The sequence below is a fragment of the Hibiscus syriacus genome, unplaced genomic scaffold, assembly GCF_006381635.1.
Source record: "Hibiscus syriacus cultivar Baekdansim isolate YM2019G1 unplaced genomic scaffold, ASM638163v2 tig00110676_pilon, whole genome shotgun sequence".
Lineage (NCBI taxonomy): Eukaryota > Viridiplantae > Streptophyta > Magnoliopsida > Malvales > Malvaceae > Hibiscus > Hibiscus syriacus.
In genome coordinates this window covers 2,060,252-2,078,744 of record NW_024062820.1, presented here as the reverse complement: position 1 = coordinate 2,078,744, position 18,493 = coordinate 2,060,252, and the positions used below count along the sequence as shown (strand labels likewise).

General features: G+C 32.9%; 2 protein-coding genes across 3 annotated transcripts; one reads left to right on the top strand and one right to left on the bottom strand.

The window, feature by feature from the left end:
* The first annotated feature begins 3,732 nt into the window (after positions 1–3,732).
* On the top strand, positions 3,733–4,525 carry LOC120137839 (non-specific lipid-transfer protein-like). The gene is made up of 2 exons (XM_039153491.1): positions 3,733–4,094; positions 4,463–4,525. Exons 1-2 carry the CDS (start codon positions 3,748–3,750, stop codon positions 4,470–4,472), a joined length of 357 nt encoding a protein of 118 aa, XP_039009422.1. The 5' UTR covers positions 3,733–3,747; the 3' UTR covers positions 4,473–4,525.
* Positions 4,526–7,810: 3,285 nt separating this feature from the next.
* Positions 7,811–15,071, bottom strand: LOC120137837 (B3 domain-containing transcription repressor VAL2-like). Of its 2 annotated transcripts, XM_039153488.1 has the most exons (13): positions 14,785–15,071; positions 14,504–14,632; positions 13,900–13,981; positions 13,687–13,788; positions 12,350–12,987; positions 12,125–12,221; positions 11,850–12,024; positions 11,687–11,763; positions 11,196–11,621; positions 10,836–10,885; positions 9,960–10,073; positions 9,793–9,860; positions 7,811–8,781 (listed from the first exon to the last, which is right to left on the bottom strand). In XM_039153488.1, the coding sequence occupies exons 2-13, from the start codon at positions 14,614–14,616 to the stop codon at positions 7,964–7,966; spliced, it is 2,760 nt and encodes a 919-aa protein (XP_039009419.1). In that variant the 5' UTR covers positions 14,617–14,632; positions 14,785–15,071; the 3' UTR covers positions 7,811–7,963. The 2 variants fall into 2 exon arrangements, with proteins under 2 accessions (XP_039009419.1, XP_039009420.1); XM_039153489.1 differs by lacking the exon at positions 14,785–15,071 and having other exon boundaries at positions 11,196–11,513; positions 14,504–14,754.
* Positions 15,072–18,493: the final 3,422 nt, after the last annotated feature.

Sequence of the window (18,493 nt, the reverse complement as noted above, 5' to 3'; positions counted from 1 at the left end):
AAATGGTCCACCATTTCTCAAGTTGAATGGTAGAGAGGATATGACTCGTAATTTGTAAATAGAGATGTTTTGTTTCCTGGTTTTGATCTTATCTTTTGAAATAAATTTGGTGTACATTCTCCATAGGAGCAATTAGATTTAGATAGGGATTTTCAATTTCCATGGATGTTTCTAGTGGGAGAGGGTGTCATTGTGTGATGGTGACTTCCTTGTAGGAGGGTTAAGTATGTACAAGTGGCATGTGTCGTGAAGTTTCCCATATGATATCGATTTCCTAGACACCGATTAACGATTATACAATCACCGACCACGATTATCCGGCTAAACCAAAAGAGATGATTCACTTATGGTGACCATTTATTTCATCAATAAATATATTTGTTTCTGTTATAATATACGCTTCATCTTCTTTCTTCCAAGCATATTGTATCGTTTGAATGAAAAAATCGAAATACAAAGTTTAAGGAATTTGAGCATTAGATTTGGCGGTAGCTAGCAGTGTAATTTTCCATTTTGTTAAGTTTTTTCATTTAAATAAAAATTATAACTGAATCGATGAAGTGACATTAATGGTAAAAGATGATGATGTTTTTTCTAGAAGTTTTAGATTCGAGTAATTATATCTACAAGATATATGCACGTCATCAATTGATTAAAAAAATTAAACATATATTATCTTATAATCATATCATATTATTTAAAAAGGTATACTTTAATTAGAAATAAAAATCCATTTACTTTATTAAAATTTATTAATTTTAGAGTAAATGACGGGAATGTATATTTTATTTTAGAAGGGTTAACTATCGAAAGTAATTTTAACTATAATCATATCTATCAAATCGTATATTTATATATGATTTCGTGTAACAAATATAATCTTAACCATAATAATTATGTACTGTCCATGTTTTTATTATTTTATAATAAAAATAGATAAAATATATTATAGATTAATAAAAATAAGATAATTAGTTTTTTTAAAAATATACTTCATAAATAAATCTAATTAATTAAAAATAATATCAATTCTTAGCAAATTTCTAGGGAGTTTATGATTTTTTTATTAATTTGGGGAAATATAATATATTATCTATTCAAAAAGTTTTAATCATTTGATACATTAAAATGTATATATTCTTACATAAGTGATGTTAAAATTTAAAATCTCTAAAAATAATAATAATTTTTAACCATTAAAATCACTTATATCATACGAGAGTTTATAATAATGAACGTTGTTGTAATTAAATGAGGGGTGATTTGGCACAACTTTCTTAAAATTAAAATAATATATGCTTGCTTATCAGAGGTATGATAAATTAAAGATTATCGGGTATACATACTTCGATTTTTAATTGGAATATGGATGTAAAAGATTATCACATAGAATGCTAATTATATATTGAATAGAAAGAACACTCAAATTATTTTTTTGATAATAAATTTACGGTTATTTATTCTATGAACAATAGAAACACCTCAAAGTCTATGTATACATTAAGTTCAACAAAACCCTATTCCCATATGTAATGGGATAAGGGGGAGGTAGTGTAGTAGGTTGGTCCCAAAAGCATGGTTGAGAGCAGCTTCCGTGGAAGACCTCCGGCAATCAGAAAATTAAAAATAAAGATAAAATGCAATGCATGTATAAATAAATAAGTAAATACATAGTTGAACAGTCTTCATATGCGCGTCTGTAATAAGAAATAATCCCTGCAAATAAATCCTTGTGTAAAAATTCTCTGCATATAGACAGAAACGTAAGACCCTGCTAAATTTAAAAAGAGGAAACCTGAAGAGAATGATACACAGAAGTCAACGATAGCAAGCTACGAGAAGGACTAAAGTCAAATGGGTTAAAACCTAAACTAAGGCAACACTACTCCGCTACCCTAGTTCTAAGCCTTCATAAATTCCAATGACAAAAATGTATAAAAAGTAGAACTCATGGGAATTACTACAAAGGCATTAAAAAGAAGACAGAGATGTTACACCGTATGATTGTGACCCGCACTACTCGGCTACCCTAGTCTTAAGTCTCCATACTTTCCTATCAGAGGTCATGTCCTCGGTAAGGGCTAAATCCTTCAAATCATATCTCAAGCAGTCTTCCCACTTCTGCCTTGGTCGTCCACTCCTTCTGACACCGTCGACTGTAATCGACTCTACCCTCCTGACCGCATCCGACGGTTGTCGCCTAAGGACATGCCCAAATCACCGTAGTCTTCCCTCCCTTAATTTAAAATATTACGTATTTATATAACATATTGGTACAAATTTCATGATTATGTGGTTATTAAGGACTACCACAAGTGTATCATGAGCTCACTAATCATGTGTGTAATATAATTTAAACGTATACAATTTTAATGAGAATTTATAATTTAAAAATGCTTATTTGTTGTAGATAAAATTTTGGTTACTCGGTTTAAGGTTATTTAGATTATTTTATGCAGAGATAAAGTTTCCTTGATTTATATTCACTCTCATTTTGGTAAAGTTTGATGTCGTTAAGGTTTAAAGAGGATCGATTAGAAATAGATATGCTTTTATATGTGTCTATTGATGGGTCTAGGCATGATTAATATGACAAAGATTGGTTTGATTCCTATATGAATATGATTGTTGAACGAGATTGTTATAGAATACCTATTATACGAAAGAAAAATTTTGAGCTCATAAGATTGTATATTTATCATGAAACATATGTTGTCCAAATTAATGAGAAATTATTAGATTAAAATCTGAAATTGTGAGTACATATGTTTAATGTATAATGGTATGATACAAAATTAAATGACAAATTATTTTAAATGTGTCACAGATATTAAAGTGTCATGAAAAGAAAATGTAAAAATTATTAGTCTTATTTATTATTTGACAACGAGTAGAATTACATATATTTAAAAATTAATTTAATAATGAATTATATAATAAGATAGTATGCTTCCAGAAATATGTTAATTTATATTTTCTTCATCTCTATGAAAGAGTTTTAAGACAAGAGAAACCCTTTATTGAGAGATCAAATAATCTGAACTCCAATAGTATTCATGGGTTCTTCATGTCCCCAATTTACTACCTAAATATACTATAAAACCAATTCTGTTGAATATGTTGTTCGAGTAAAAGATTGTGGAGTTTGTTTAGTACGACACGTATGCTAAATATATTTATGTTACGTCAGTACGAGGATAAAATAATGTTTATTCATAATCTTTTTTAATCTTTAACAACACACATGTCTTGCGATCGTCGCTGTTCGAATCTATTACCTCAAAAGAGAACAACGGTCATTTTAACAACCGAAATCACTCAATAAGTTCCTTATAAAAAGTTAAGTTGTGATTCAACCTAAACTTTTAGTTTCGTTCGTAACTTAAAGTTAAGTTTTTAACATGTGCTAAAATGAATTAGAAACTATGATTTTGAAAAAAAAAATTAATAATTTAAGTAGCTAAATGGACTAAAACTGATACTTTAGATAATAAACATGTAATTTACCCTATATTTCAGTCCTGGCTGTAGAGGCATGATTTTAATCGACAGCAATAAAGGAGGAAGTAGGTGACGGTAGCCCATAACTACTACATTTGGTTTACCAATTTTCTCTTTTCGGCTATAAAAACCCATTGAACCCTCAAGCTCAAACCACACAACAATCAGCGATCAGCACTACTCAAAAACACTTTTCTTACAAGTTCTGTGAACTCGTTTGTTTTGTCTTGTAATTAATCGATCGATATGGCTAGCTCTACGTCCCTTAAGCTTGCATGTGTGTTGGCGTTGTGCTTGGTCGTGGGTGCACCACTGGCTCAAGGGGCCATATCCTGCGGTCAAGTCTCGAGCTCCCTAGCACCCTGCATACCTTACTTGACCAATGGCGGCGAAGTTCCACCGGCGTGCTGCGGTGGCGTCAAATATCTCAACGCCGCCGCCCAAACAACACCCGACCGCCAATCAGCCTGCAACTGCCTCAAAAGTGCGGCCGCCAGCGTGAATGGCATCAACTACAGCTTTGCAAGTGAACTCCCAGGCAAGTGCGGTGTCAGCATCCCCTACCATATCAGCCCCAGCACCGACTGCAAAAGGTTGTTATCACATCCGTCTCAAAAATGTGGAAGTCTCATTTTTTTTTTTTTAATAAGACTCCTAAAATATTTCATAATAAAAAGAAATTATAAAACACCAAAATTTATAGTATTACGATTGTTTTTTACAAAATAAAAAAAAATTCTAAACCCGTGAAATTAAGTTTTCTTCACTTTATTTTCTTCACGTATGCATAAAATAAGAAAAATAATTTTCTGGACTAACAAATCTTTTTAAAGTATGAGATTTCAAACTTTGAAGCTCTATGGCATATTATAAGTTACACTTGCTAATGGTCTGATTCAATATTGTTTATAGTTATTACATTGATCGATGAATGTTTTGTTTTATGTTGTTGTACTTGCAGCGTCAAGTGAAGGTCCGGACATGGAAGTTGGTCGGCAAATGGAACGGAGGATAATGATAACTATAGAATAAAAATGGGATATCACTCGTAGGATTAATCCCAGTAGTAGAGTTTTTATTTGTGTACTAAGTCGCTTTATGCGATTATATTTTTACAAATATTGCTTAAATACGCTTCGTCCTCTTTTCTTTTAAGTATATTATATAAAATTTTACACGAACTAATTATAATGAAAATTATTATTATCAAGGGTAAAGTACATCAATTGTCTCTCGACTATAGGATCTCGCTTTATTAAGTCTCTCGATTACGAAAAGTTATAAAATAATCCTTCGACTATAGAGTGTTACTTTGTTGAGTCATTCGACTATTAAAAGTTAAGAATGATCATCCAATTATTCATTATGTTCCAAATTCGTCATATTTCATTATAAAAATTGACAATATTATGAGCTAAACATTAACATGATGACTGTGATATGATAAAGTCTAATCCAGAATCTCAAATGACTATTATATCTCAGTAATCATATTAACGTCCTACTTAGACAACTGTTAATTTTTTAACGGAAAATGATGAGTTTGGAACATAATGAATAGTCGCATGACCATTTTGTAACTTTTAATAGTCGAAGGACTTAAAAATAATAATGTTCAATAGTCAGATGACCATTTTGTAAGTTTTGATAGTCGATACACTTAATAAAGTAATACCCAATAATCAGAGGACCATATGTGTACTTTATCCTATTATTAAACACTAAGTTTAATTTAAGCACAAAATAAGTGATTTTAGTGGATTTGATCACCGTTTAAGCAGGGGGTTTATAAGCATTTTTGTTTAAATGATCGAGTTTTTAAATAAATATTATCTGGTATTCATTTAGGTTAATAAAAATGTTTTTTTTTGTTAATCTGAATGATTATAAGGTAGTATATACTCAAAAAAACTCAACCCATTCAACGATAAACGCTTAAACACTCCTGACATTCAACGTATTCAAATTTGAGACCTCACAATCATCCTTTAACTACTGAGGTACATTAATTCGTGTACTAATAATTTTTTAATTTAATCCATTTATGCAATAATAGTGCAAATATGAGATTTAATAAATATGTTTAAGTTCGTTTTTTTTTTCATTTATTAAATGAAGTATGAGATTCACTCCTTTCAAAACCTTATATGTTCACCTAAGATATTTGGACAAATGGTGTGGGCTGGTGCCACATCTCCTATATAATATTATTCATATAATTTTCACTTTTCTTTCAAATCAATTTTTTTATTAAAACTCTCGACCATATAACACTAAACATCTACATTCGGTATTTTTAGTGTTCGAACTCAAAATCTCAAAAATAACAACAATTCTTTTATAACTGGCCGTTCGGTTTGTACCTTTCAAAGCATTCTATATGGTTAGATTATTAATGTGATTCTATGAAAATGAAAATTAGGATGGCATAGATGCTGACTTGTCAACCTCATAAATCATTACACAAGTGTGGAGTGATTCCGGCACCTCATAAATTTAACGTTTATTTAGTATCATTAAAATGAGTAAATTTTCATTTATACGTCCACATAGACGATTAAGGTTTATTATATATTGTGTAGGGATTAACTTGGGGTGTAGGTTCTTGCTTTATTTTATCTTTGAGGTTCATGTAAGCATCATAATTATAGATTAAAGACCCCGAGAATAATATCTTGATTTTATTGATTGAAGGTGTGGCGTATATACAAATACATGATGATTAAGATGTTCGATCAAATCTCGATTAATAATTAATCGAACTTTCGTGGTTGGGAGATAAATTTTCAGTATATTTTCCGTGAAGATAATTCTTATGCCGACATTTTCTCGAAAGTGAGATGCAGCGTTGACTAAGAGCTTGTATTTTTCTATTCATTACATGTTTTTACGGTGATTGATTCATAAATATTTTTGAGAGTATGTATATATATATTAACAACATAAAAATTTTAAATAATGTGAGTACAAATAAAATTTTAAGATGTGCATCGTAAATAAAATAAGTAACTAATTGAAGAAAACTCAAATTTCTGAATAGACGTTATTAGTCAAATAAATAACTAATCGAAGAATATTCGAATTTTAATATGAACGCTACTCTAATAAAACTGGGTCTCCGCCACAGTAGAAAGATCATCGTTTAGTATGGAAGGATACTGATTGCTTGTAATATATTCATCCTTTTTTTGTTAAAGGCAACATATAGAAGATAAAATATGCGGTTCTCCCACCGTCTTAGCCTTCTTGATATCGAAATGGAGGCTGGGCGAACGACGACTGAAGACTTTGTGTGATGATAATAGAATGAATGACAAAAAGACAAGGTCCAACAACGAAAGGATAGATTTAAAGCTCTATGATTTTTCTTCAATAAAAAGATTTTAAGAGATTTTCTTTTAAACTAAAAAAATAAAAATTAGATCACATGCTATATATTTATTGGAAGATAATTTTTTAAGAACATTTTAATTTCAAAACACGAACGAAATAAAACATTAATAAATTATTTGACAAACGAGGGGGGGGGGGGAACAGGTGCACGGTTGTCGAGAGTTGGACTCCTGCAGATCAGCAGTGGGTCAAGGTACATTCAGATGGTTCTTGCTGTCCATCGATTGGTTTCGCCAAGTGTGAGGGGTCGCCAGGAATGAAGTAGGTGATTGGTGTTTCGGGTTTTATTAATTTCTTGGTATTTGCTCGGTACTGGATGTCGAGTTTTGGGGCACTTTCTACGCTCTTTTCTATGCTTGAGAGAACAGTTGTCGAGATGTGATGACTGAGGTGGACAGTTTGGAAGCTATTATTGTGTAAAAGGATAATTTCAAGGGGGAATCACTTTCTTAAATGACACTTGGATGAGCTTAGAAATCGAGATTAGAGTATCAATATATTCGGCACGAAGGTAATAACGTGGCTGATACACTAAGAGTGCAGGGGAGGAGAGTTTGGAAACTACTTTATTATGCAGACCCTCCAAGCTAGATATTTACGGCATTGCATGAGGATTTATCCCATAATTAATCATGTGTTGTTATCGATGTTTCTCCGATATTAGTATAGGTATTCTTTACCTCCTATTAGGTTGGGGATGTATTTTGTTTCTCCGATATTAGTATAGGTATTATTTTCCTCCGTCTAAGGGAGATTTTTAACAAGGCTTATATATTTTCCGGTGTATAATCTTTCACTTAATGGAATCATACCTTTCATCAAAAAATAAAAAATAATCTATTTGAAAGAAAGAAAAAAGCTTAAAACTTCGAATAGAGCAAAAGTATAAAATATTTGGTGATCCTTCTGCCTATAATGTATTTATGGCATTTTTGTTTTAATACATAAATATTTGGGGATTGAAGCCCCGAATGTCAGGCAACTTATGGATTTTATACTCGAAAAAGAAGACCAAACCAAAGGGAGTTAAAAAGAATTTCAAGCAAAACAAACAGAAACAGGAAATGTCTCATTGAGGATCCTTGTCTTTTTCATCGACTCCGTTGGACCCAGTTTCGCCATTTCCTTCTTCCTTACTCTCAGGCTCTTCGTTGGCCGATGGGAATCCGCCATTATCATGTGCTTCACCCTCCCCAGTCCCGCTCGTGCTCTGCGGCGGAGCGTTTGACGGTGCCGAGTTTCCTTGCTGCTCGTACACCAATCTTGTGAGGCCATTCTCCTTCAGATATGCCTCCAATGGAAGGGTTGCCACTTGAACAAGACTCGTCATGCTCGGGCCATCCGGACCTAATTGCAAATCGTCCTCACGGTCAGGATCACAGTTCAAATCTATCTGTCCCTTGCTAGCTTCAACCGACTTGCTGGTGCTCTGACTCTTGGGTTCTAACTCGTTAACCGATCTTGCTTCGTTCTCGGATGGATCGAGGCGTGACGACAATACATATTTGGAGCTGCTGTCCACTTCCGCTTCTTCGCTGGGACCCCATGCTTGCTGATTCCTCTGAGCAATCATCTCCGCTTCACGCTCCGACTGACGCTTCTTCTTGCGCATCGTGAGGGTTTTAAAACGACGTTTAACCGTCATGCACACAACACATGTGCATGTTGGCTTGTGTTTTCCCTTCCCACTCGGTGGCTGGATGCATACAATGCAAGAGCAACCGGGACGATGCCTCGGGTGCTTAGTTGTGGTAGCCACGGACGTTGTGACTGAATTATCTACATTGTCTCCAAGGATTGCAGCATTGGCCAAAGCATCCAAACCAGATGATGATTCAGGCTCTGGGGTTTGTCTCTGGAATGCCGCTATTCTCCTTCTCTTGAAATCTATGCATAAAATATTGCTTAATAGGTATCATTAGTGGGTAGTGTCTGGAACTCAATGAAGCCGACTAAGATATGCAATCAAATCAAGAAAAAGAAAACATTGATAACATATAGCCAGTAACAATTCGAATGCGGAACAAACATGTATAGGAATATTTTGGGCAAGACCAATTTAGTCAACGAATAGGCAACAACCCCAAATAGCAAACTATCATTGCATATAGTCACATAAGCATGTAGCAACTCTTAATAGTGAAAAATAATTTTGTGGGATTATGATTAGGGGTGTTCAAAAAAATACCATAACCGTTAATCGGTATAACCGTTACATTTAACAGGTTAATTAAACGAATCGTTAATACTAAACAGTTGACCGAACCGCTAAAAATAATGGGTAACGGTTAAGGTTATAGTTACAGTTAATAAATTAAATTTATAATTAAATTTCTAATTTATTATATTTTTACACAAATAACTTAATATAATTTTCTATTATTTTTAATTTATATATTTTTTTAATAAATTTTGTATACAAATAACTTATTATTATTATTTTTTATTTCTTTGAAAATACAAAAAACATACTTACACCAATATAATTATATGTTTATTGTTAGGTACCAATATATTGGCAGATATACATACTTACACTAGTGAAGTATGTGTTTAAGTGGTATACTTTTTTATTTTATTCACTTATATTGGTGTAAGTATGGGTTAAGTGCTACACAATTTTATAGTATGAATTATGAAAAAAAATTGACAAATAATTGTAATAGATTAACAGTAGGTTAACCTGTAACCGAAGCGTTAATAACGATTAACCGTTTCTTACTGGTTACGTTACGATTAGAAAAATATCATAACCGTTATAACGATTAACTAACCGTTTAGGCTAAACGGTACAGTTAACCATCCATGAAAAGCCCTAATTATGATGTTGGTTTCCCTTGTTTAATATTTAATAAGTTCCTTTGCTCTTTAGAAGAGGAATATATACTCAAAATGTACCTCTGTTCAATCTAAGAAGATTTTCTAGCTCCCTTGGGGAGAGTTCATCTGGTGCAGAACATGATGACCTGAAAACAAAATGCAGAGGAAATGAGAAGATCTCCTTTGGAACTCATTACAGGATACAAATAGGAAAGCACAAGAAATATGATTCAGAAATTTTTGACCTGCTTTGGTCCCAGTTATTGTCGGCACATGTCCATTTGGGTGGGAGAAGAACATCGACGGGCAACCTTCTCCATTTAGAACAACTATCACACTGAGCCCATTGCTCTTGTCCCCTGAAGATCAAGATTAGCTGTTCAAGATAATAAAGATTTACCCTACCATAAACTTGAGAAACAGGTAGATCCTTTCAAGCACAATAACAGAGACAACAAGTTTCTCAATTGAATGAAATAGCGCTGATCTTTCCAAAATGTCGAGTGGAACTGACATATGAGCCTTTAGTATAACTTGTGACAGATCATTATGCGTGTGAAATCAAGATTCTTGAAATTTGTACAAATTATTTTCAGATTCTAATTTGACATAAATTACATGTCAATCCATTAGTATAAATTTTGAATTGTCCGTCCAGCTCAGTTGGTAGAGCGCAAAGCTCTTAACCTTGTGGTCGTAGGATCGAGTCTCATGGTGGGCAATTCATAATTTTGACTGCCGGAGGTCTTCTACCGAAGCTGCTCTCAACCTGGCGTTGGGGACAGCCTACTATCTTACCTCCCCTCACCCCATTATGTATGGGAATAGGGTCAACTAATTTAGAGAGAACAAGGAAAGATGTCCTATCAACAGATTCGACACAGGTGTTAACTTCAATGTTAACATCACTGATGTTTATTGGTATTACTAAATTTTCTAAAGGAGCTACAGAGATGTGAAAAAAAATAGAAATGCAGAGGAAAGCACCAATTATAAGTTCGGAGTTCCTCGTAGCAAAAGTAATTTAATTACCGATTGTTCCTCCTGCACAAGGGTTGTGCCATTAGGTTCTTATCACGTTAACCATCAGACTAGGGTTTTAAAATAATGCATATGCTCACCCGGTTGAACGGACAGCAAAGATGCTCTTCTTCCCAAAAACTGGAGGTTCCTGTGCGAAAAAAATGCATAAACAATTACAGTATAATCACAATGCTTTACTGAAAATTGAGATGAGTTTTACTATTTGGATAAAATATTCTTTCACGATAAATGTTGTGTCTATAAATATGTCTTTACTTAGAGAGCATAACGGATCCTAGCTTTCCTTTTATCTATTAATACAAAAAAAAAAATAACTGGTCAAATACATTGGCAAACAATCATCAGAGACTCAGTTAAATTGATAGGATGAGTCAAGTGCACCAGAACAACCAAATACAAGCATTGTTATATTCAAATATTACAGGAAATGTACTCACATCATATTCTTCAAAATCGTGATCCTCGATCGTGACAACACTTGGCTTGATACTTGGTGGTGGGCGGAGCAAATCCTGTGCCTCTTCCCAAGTAAGTTTCAGCTCCAAAGCATCCTGACTGTCAATCAACAACCTCTTGCTTTTGGACCCGATATTCCGAGTTCTTTTTCTCTCTGGAGTTAACATCGACGGTAGTAATAATCCCTCCTTTATCATGTCCTCATGCTTCCCAGATTTATTCCAGCTAAAATCACCACCGGTTGAACTCAAATGTTTGGACAGTGCGCTTAAGTGTGGATCAGTGCTTCCCTTTAGTGACTGAAGAAGGCCAGAGTAACCACTAATTATAGGCAGATTCTCAAAAACACCCGAAAAGAAACTTTCACGTGAAAGAGTGCCATTAGGAATGGCAGATGGTAGAGTTTCCTGTTTATTTGATCATATCAATAAATGATCAAGTTTGCTAACATGGAAACTGATTGCCACTTTACCTGCCCTGTCGCATTGTTTGTTGCTTTACGAAACCCCATAACCAGCTTCCCTTCTGGATCCATGCGGCTAAATATTACTGTTCAGAGAGCCATATGCAGTGTTAGTCAATGGGAGCTAAAAACAAAATAATGAATTGCTCCTTTATCAGTTTCACGATAGTACCAGTATCTCCAGCCTGCAACTGCATAGACTGCATGCAAGGAGTCACGCCCTCCAAAACATACATCCTGCTGTTGTTATTAGGCCAGAATCTGAACTGAAACACCCATTCTTTTCCCTTTACATCTTGAATTCTTAGAGGAAGGCCCTCTGGTTGAGATATGGGAGGAAAATAAGCCTGCAATTCATACTCTTTTTGACTGATATGCAACAAAGCTTCTCAACAGAGAGTAAAATAAATATCAGTTGCAAGGGTAGGATGATGAATAGGAACTAACTTCAGCACATGCTTTTGGCAGAACCAACCGTCCAATCCGCCCAGCATCACTCGCACTCAGAACCTTTTCAAACAGAGGAACAACGGTGGAATTTGGACTGGAAAATTACACCGGTTAAGGATTTCACTGTACTAGTTATTAGATAGAAGAATAATTCAGTGTAGCAGTTAATGCGCGGTGTGAATGTAAAAACAATTAAACCAATGATTGAACAGTGGTGGATACTCTCCAGAAATTTGCTGTAATTCTTGATCCGTAATCCTCGGCCAATAACGAGGAAGCAACTGATTTCGTCCACGTCCCTCTCCTGGAGGCCGAGCAACGCGTATCTGGGGAACCATGCTTGCATTCACTTCCAAACCTGTTGCAAGCACTGGCTTTGGAGGCTTGGGTAGAAGATGGAGAGATTTTGATGCCTGCTGCAAGACTGAGGACATCTTACCTTTTTCATCTACAACTGAACCAAGAAAGACATTTTGGTTCCCTAATGAACCACCCAACGAAATACTTAAGTTTTTTTGTGGCGATGTCTCAGAAATATGAGCTTTAGAAATGGTAGGTTTCACAGCTTGAACTGATCCATTCGATGTTTGATTAGTATTTGACAAGAATGTGCTTCCAATGTCGATTGCAGGAGGAAAAACTTCCTCCTGTTTCATTTGCCCCAAGGACTTACTTGAGTCATTATTGTGAAGCTGAAGCAATAGTCCCAGCCCAGTGCTTTCTGCATTGTTCTTCAACTGTATAAGCTTTAGGTTTTCATTGCCAACGCCACTTAATTGATTGTCTGCTGTTATCGAGTGAAATTGACCAGCATCACCCTTCACTATACCAGATCCATTAGGCTTTACATCTTCAGTTGTCTGCATGAATATGTTTTAAAAGCATCATAAATATCTTAGCTTTTACATGTAAATATTTAAACATCGGTTAGTAGGAAATCCTAAGCCACCTAATTGGTTGTATAAGTATGCCGCAAGAAATTACCAATGGTATGAACAACAGAAACAAACTAAATTATACAACTAATATAACAAAGATATTACCCTGAAAGGACAATATCTTAACAGCTAACATTCATTTTTCCTCTCATATCATTCATTCCATAAATGACTATCCCCAGGTATCCTCACGTACACAAATCCGATGCCATTGTACATGCAGGGCAAGGTTAGATTTAGAATCATTAAATTCCAAGGTTATCCAGTGAGAATGTCTTTCCTTTTAAGGTTTAATAAGAAAACTAAATAAAAAATTGCAATATATATGTAGCCACTTTATTTAAATAATAAAAATAAAGGAAAGAGAAAAAAATTTCTAAAAATGTTCTAAACTGAAAAAGAGGTTGCATCACAGGGTTGGGATAACAACTAAATCAATTTAAGACAGGGCAAAATGAGATTGGATTAGAGGTAAACTTATACCCGGATCAAAAGATATGTGTCTAGTTATCATAGACCCTACTCATCAACTTTATTGTTTACTCGGCATGAGACTAAAATATGCAGAAGTCATAATTTTAAAATCTTTTTTAAGTAAAAGGTTAGATATGTTGATCTTACAGGGTTCAATCCTGATCTTTTAGCGCAGCTTGTACAGATGATGCCCCTGCTCTCAAGAAGCTCAAACAAACACCTGGAAGCAATACATCCACAGTGGAGATTCTGCCATTTCCAAAAGCATCAAGATTAAGCACAATACTATTACGACTGGATGGAACCGAAGAGAGTATTGAAAGGGACAACTCAAGAAGCTAAATACTTGGGATCACACACCTTGCCACATGAAGTACACTCCCTCCACCCTGACTCGTTCGAGTGGAATATGTCACAGAATACTGATTGCTCATATGCAGACCTACATCCAATATAAATCATAAATGAATTGTTTTTGAACAATTGGAGTTCTTCAGCGGGAATTGATATCAGTTGGGAAAATTTTCTGCCTTGCTTGAATTCTTGCCTAGTGCTTAAGTACTTCATGAAATCCAAAACATAATGAAGTTTCAGGCAATGTTAAAAAGGAGGATATTTGAACAGATACTGCCTTTTCTTACCCCATAATAATAAAAAAAAGGATATCAGAACAAAAATTCAATCGTTTAATAACTTTCCGTTACTCTTGAACTTATATAGGAGCAATTTAAGGAAATTATATCCCGATTCACCATACAAAATTATTACAAGCCTCTCCAATCAGTTCAAAAAGAATATACACTCACAAACAACAAAACATGAATAAAATAAAGTTCCAATTGTTCCAGTCTTCAGACTCATCAAGAAAGCTTTTAGGTTGAGTGGCTATTGACTAGTAAAAGTGAGCTTAGCTAATTATTAAGCTTGCAAAAGAAGGGTTAAGTGATTTTAATATCATAATTACCCGCACTTATCGCAGAGATTAGCAAAACCGCCAGATCGCAAAGCCCAGCCGTTTTTCCACTCAATCGACGTGGAAGCGCCGCACAGATCATTCATGCAACTCTTCAACGCCATGCTCTAAATTTAATCCCTGCAATTTAATACAAACCAAAAAAGAAATCAAATCGGAAACAGAGAAAATCTCCGGTCAGCAAATAGCAAATCAGAAACAGATTCAAAATCGGTCAAACCAGAACAGAAATAAATTTACATAAGAAAAAAAAAACTTCACAAGAATATAACCGGAGGTTCCGCGCCGGTGGCGTTGAATATCGTAACGAAAAAGACACGACGGCGACTTTTTGTTGTACTATGAGCGACTACAAAAGACACGAGGATTTGAAGGGGGGGGAAAAGACTACAAAAGAGAATCGAGCAACGGAAGTAGATGAAACGAGGAGTTCCGAGTAGGGACGAGTTGAATCGGCGATGTGAAAGACAGCAAGCGATTCATGTGCATGCAAAGCAAACAAAAACAAAGAGAGAAGAAGAAGAAAAAAAGGTTTGGTACTTGGCGAAAATTAAAATGCATGCACGACTCGGTGAGCTCTGTCCCCTACCCATTTTTTTTAATTAAACCCTATTCTTCTGTTATAATAAAATATTATTTATTTCATATTATAAAAATACTATCCGTTTCTTTTAGTGTTTAATTAATACCTATACTCGCCGCGTACTTGCTGTTGATATAATCGCCAAAGGCGAACCGTTCGATCGGATTCGAGTCCCAGTGAAGCCGTTGATAATTAATCTCATAATTAGGAAGCGCGTCACGAAAACTTTGATGTCTAATAAAATTCGAATGGGTAAATTATAAATTTTGTAATTTAATTTTACTCTCTCTTCTATTTCACTCGCTATACTTTAATTTTTTAATTTTTTCTCTAAACTTAATAAATTGGGTTTTTTTGGCCACTCAACCGCTTTCTCATTAACATTGTTATAAATAAACTTTTATATAGATGAAAAGTGACATTCTTTTTTTAATTTTTTTTTAAAACGACATCAATTTGATCCCATTAACTATTTGACGGTGAGTGACAAATAACCTCCAATTTTTTAAGTTTCATGAGAAAATTAAATATTTTAAAGTTTAATAATTAAAATATGAGAGAAAATAAAAATTAGGGATGAAATTAGTAGTTTAACCGATTGGAATTAGAAAATATGAAGAGTATGAAAAATACGGCTTGTGGACATCACCGTAAAGTGCGCCACTAGGCGCCTTTTCTATCCTAGCGCATGTTTTCGCATGCCCGTATGTATCAGACTTGAATTTCCTGGATTACCCTCGTGTGTTCCTCTTTATTACGAGTAAACCACAACGGTCGAATAGCTTTGTTAGGAAAAATTGATCTTTTGACAGTCCACGCATTCCAACGGAACTCTGTGTGCACAGGTGTCATCTATCAACGACCGTAGCTATTTTTTTTTATCTTTTTCGGTTTCTTTTTATTACGTCATATTAATGATGTGCTGATGTTAGGTGACCTGGCTGGATGCCAGGTTACCTAGCTACCGCCCTGAGAGGGAAACGCCACACACGCGCTAGTGAAGTTCAAAACGGTTAAGTTGGTGGGTGTGGAATTGACGCGCTGAGGTGCCCGTATTGGGGGAATGAAACTGGACCCTGTCCTAAAACAAAGGATAAACTTAAACCAATAGTTAAAAGATATATTGGGTCTAACTAATAACGTTCATTTAGATTTTTTTTTAACAAAAAATTGAATAAAAAGATTAAGGTGTGATAAAAAAATAAAATCAAAATATTTATTTAAGTGTACTATAGTGAGATTTTTCTTCGTATAATGAAATGATTATTAAATAATATTTTTATATTTTTTTTAATTTATTAATAATATACATAAATCTCATAGTCGTAATTGCTTGAACACAGTAACTCTAAAAAAAATATTCATTTTTACTACCGATAATATGATGTCACTTAGTAGATTTAATAAATTTTAAATTAAAATAATCTGTTTTATTTTATATTGTAAATTTAATATTCAATCAGTCAAATGTATCTAGTTAAATGACTTGTACTCAATTTAATAAAGGGTAAAGTATGTTAATGGTTCCCCATTTTAGTATGTTACTTTGTGGAATGTGTGATTATTAAAAGTTATAAAATGATCCTTCAATTAGAGTGACAACGGTTGCGACGACGGTGCTTTTGTTTTCCGTCAAGCCGGCAAGTGCAGAGTTTGACCGACAATTAGACCTTTATGCATCAATATATGCTACCGACGTTGTAGTCATGGCGCCGCCACGATGGATAGTGACAGTGCGGAGGTGAACGGATGATGAACCGACCAGTTATGTATTATTTGTTTTTGTCAATTGTGATAAACATAGAAGGTCCATGAAATTGATCTCAATAAATTATCATTTCATTTCTGAATATTTTTTAGATTATTCAATTGTTTATATTTTTATAATTATCGATATTTGATTTATTAATTGATTAATTCAAATTGGGTATTATAGAGTTAAAGATGATCCTTTCGATCCAGTTTAATCTATTTATAAATATTAGGATTTAAACACTTAATCTTGCTCAAGGGATTTAGTGTCTCGTCCCACTAAATTAATTTTATTTTAATGCATGTAATATAAAATAATTTCAATTTATTTTAATATAAGAAAAATATTAGTATAAGATATAGAGATTTGGACTTGAGATTTTAGGACAAAAACATATTAAAATAATTAAAGAGCAATTATAAATAGTATTGGAATGAGTTGTCAATGTTTAAATTTTTTAAGTAATCAATTTTAAAATTTAGAAAATTATTTTAGGTTAACGGGATTGTGAGAGTGTAAGTAGTGATAAACATTAATGATTTTATTAGAATTTTATAATTCGTAAAAAGGTCTTGTTTTAAAAAAAAATACAATTTAAAAAATAAATGATTATATATTTTAAAAATTTATGATTTTTTAACTTTTAAAATTATTGTTTAAAAATATTATAAAATCATAAATATAGATTTTTAATTTACAATTGAAGTATTAACTAAGATATACTTAATCAATTGAGTGTAAAATATGATTTTGGTTGAACTACATATTTAGTATCTAAACTATCAGTTTTAATCTGTTTTAGTATCTAAACTTTCAATTTTTTCAAAAACATATCTAACATTTTTCATTTCATTCTAATACATGTCGTTAAAATTTTGATACATTTAGTACCTAAACTATTAAGTTTGGTTTGTTTTAGTACAAAAAATTTTAATTTTTTCAAAAAATAACGTTAAATTTTGATCAATGTATTAAAATGAAATAAAAACTAAAATTTTTAACGGCGGGTAATAAAATGAAATAAAAACTAAACTTTAGACACAATTTAAAAAAAAAATTTAAATACTAAAACAATCCAGAATGATATTTTAAGTACTAAACACATAATTTACCCTATACCTTTTTCTAGAAACATTTAATAACACATTATTCATTTTATAATAAAATTAAAATTTCAATATTCCTTTTATTAAAAAGTTTAAGAAATAAGAAAAATATCATTTTCACTTACATAATTAGAAATATTCTACATTTTTCTATCGTTCCATTTGTCAATTAAGGATGGACACCAGAGTTGAATCGAATATGGTAAAAGAATTGTTAATACTCATTGAGGTCTAGGGTTTGAGCACCCTGAATATTAAAAATATAAACATTCAATGATAAATAAGTGAGAATATTTAAACATATTATTACTTGTACTTACCCTATAATAATAATAATAATAATTATTTTGGATAATATATATATATATATAATCCATTAATTATAAAATATTATTTTATTAAATCTCTAAATTATTAAAAATTACATAAAAAAAATTAAAAAATAATATCTTATAATAACCGATCATTGTGTACTTTACCTTTTATTTTTATAAAAAGTTTAGTTAAGTCAGATCGAAAATTTTCAATTTTAAACAGTG

Coding starts and splice junctions, on each gene's coding strand:
- LOC120137839 (XM_039153491.1), top strand. CDS start 3,748: ATGGCTAGCTCTACGTCCCTTAAGCTTGCATGTGTGTTGGCGTTGTGC.
- LOC120137837 (XM_039153488.1), bottom strand. CDS start 14,616: ATGGCGTTGAAGAGTTGCATGAATGATCTGTGCGGCGCTTCCACGTCG. Junction 13,789..13,899: donor AGTGTACTTCATGTGGCAAG/GTGTGTGATCCC, acceptor TGGAAATGGCAG/AATCTCCACTGTGGATGTAT. Junction 11,622..11,686: donor CAAACAATGCGACAGGGCAG/GTAAAGTGGCAA, acceptor TCAAATAAACAG/GAAACTCTACCATCTGCCAT.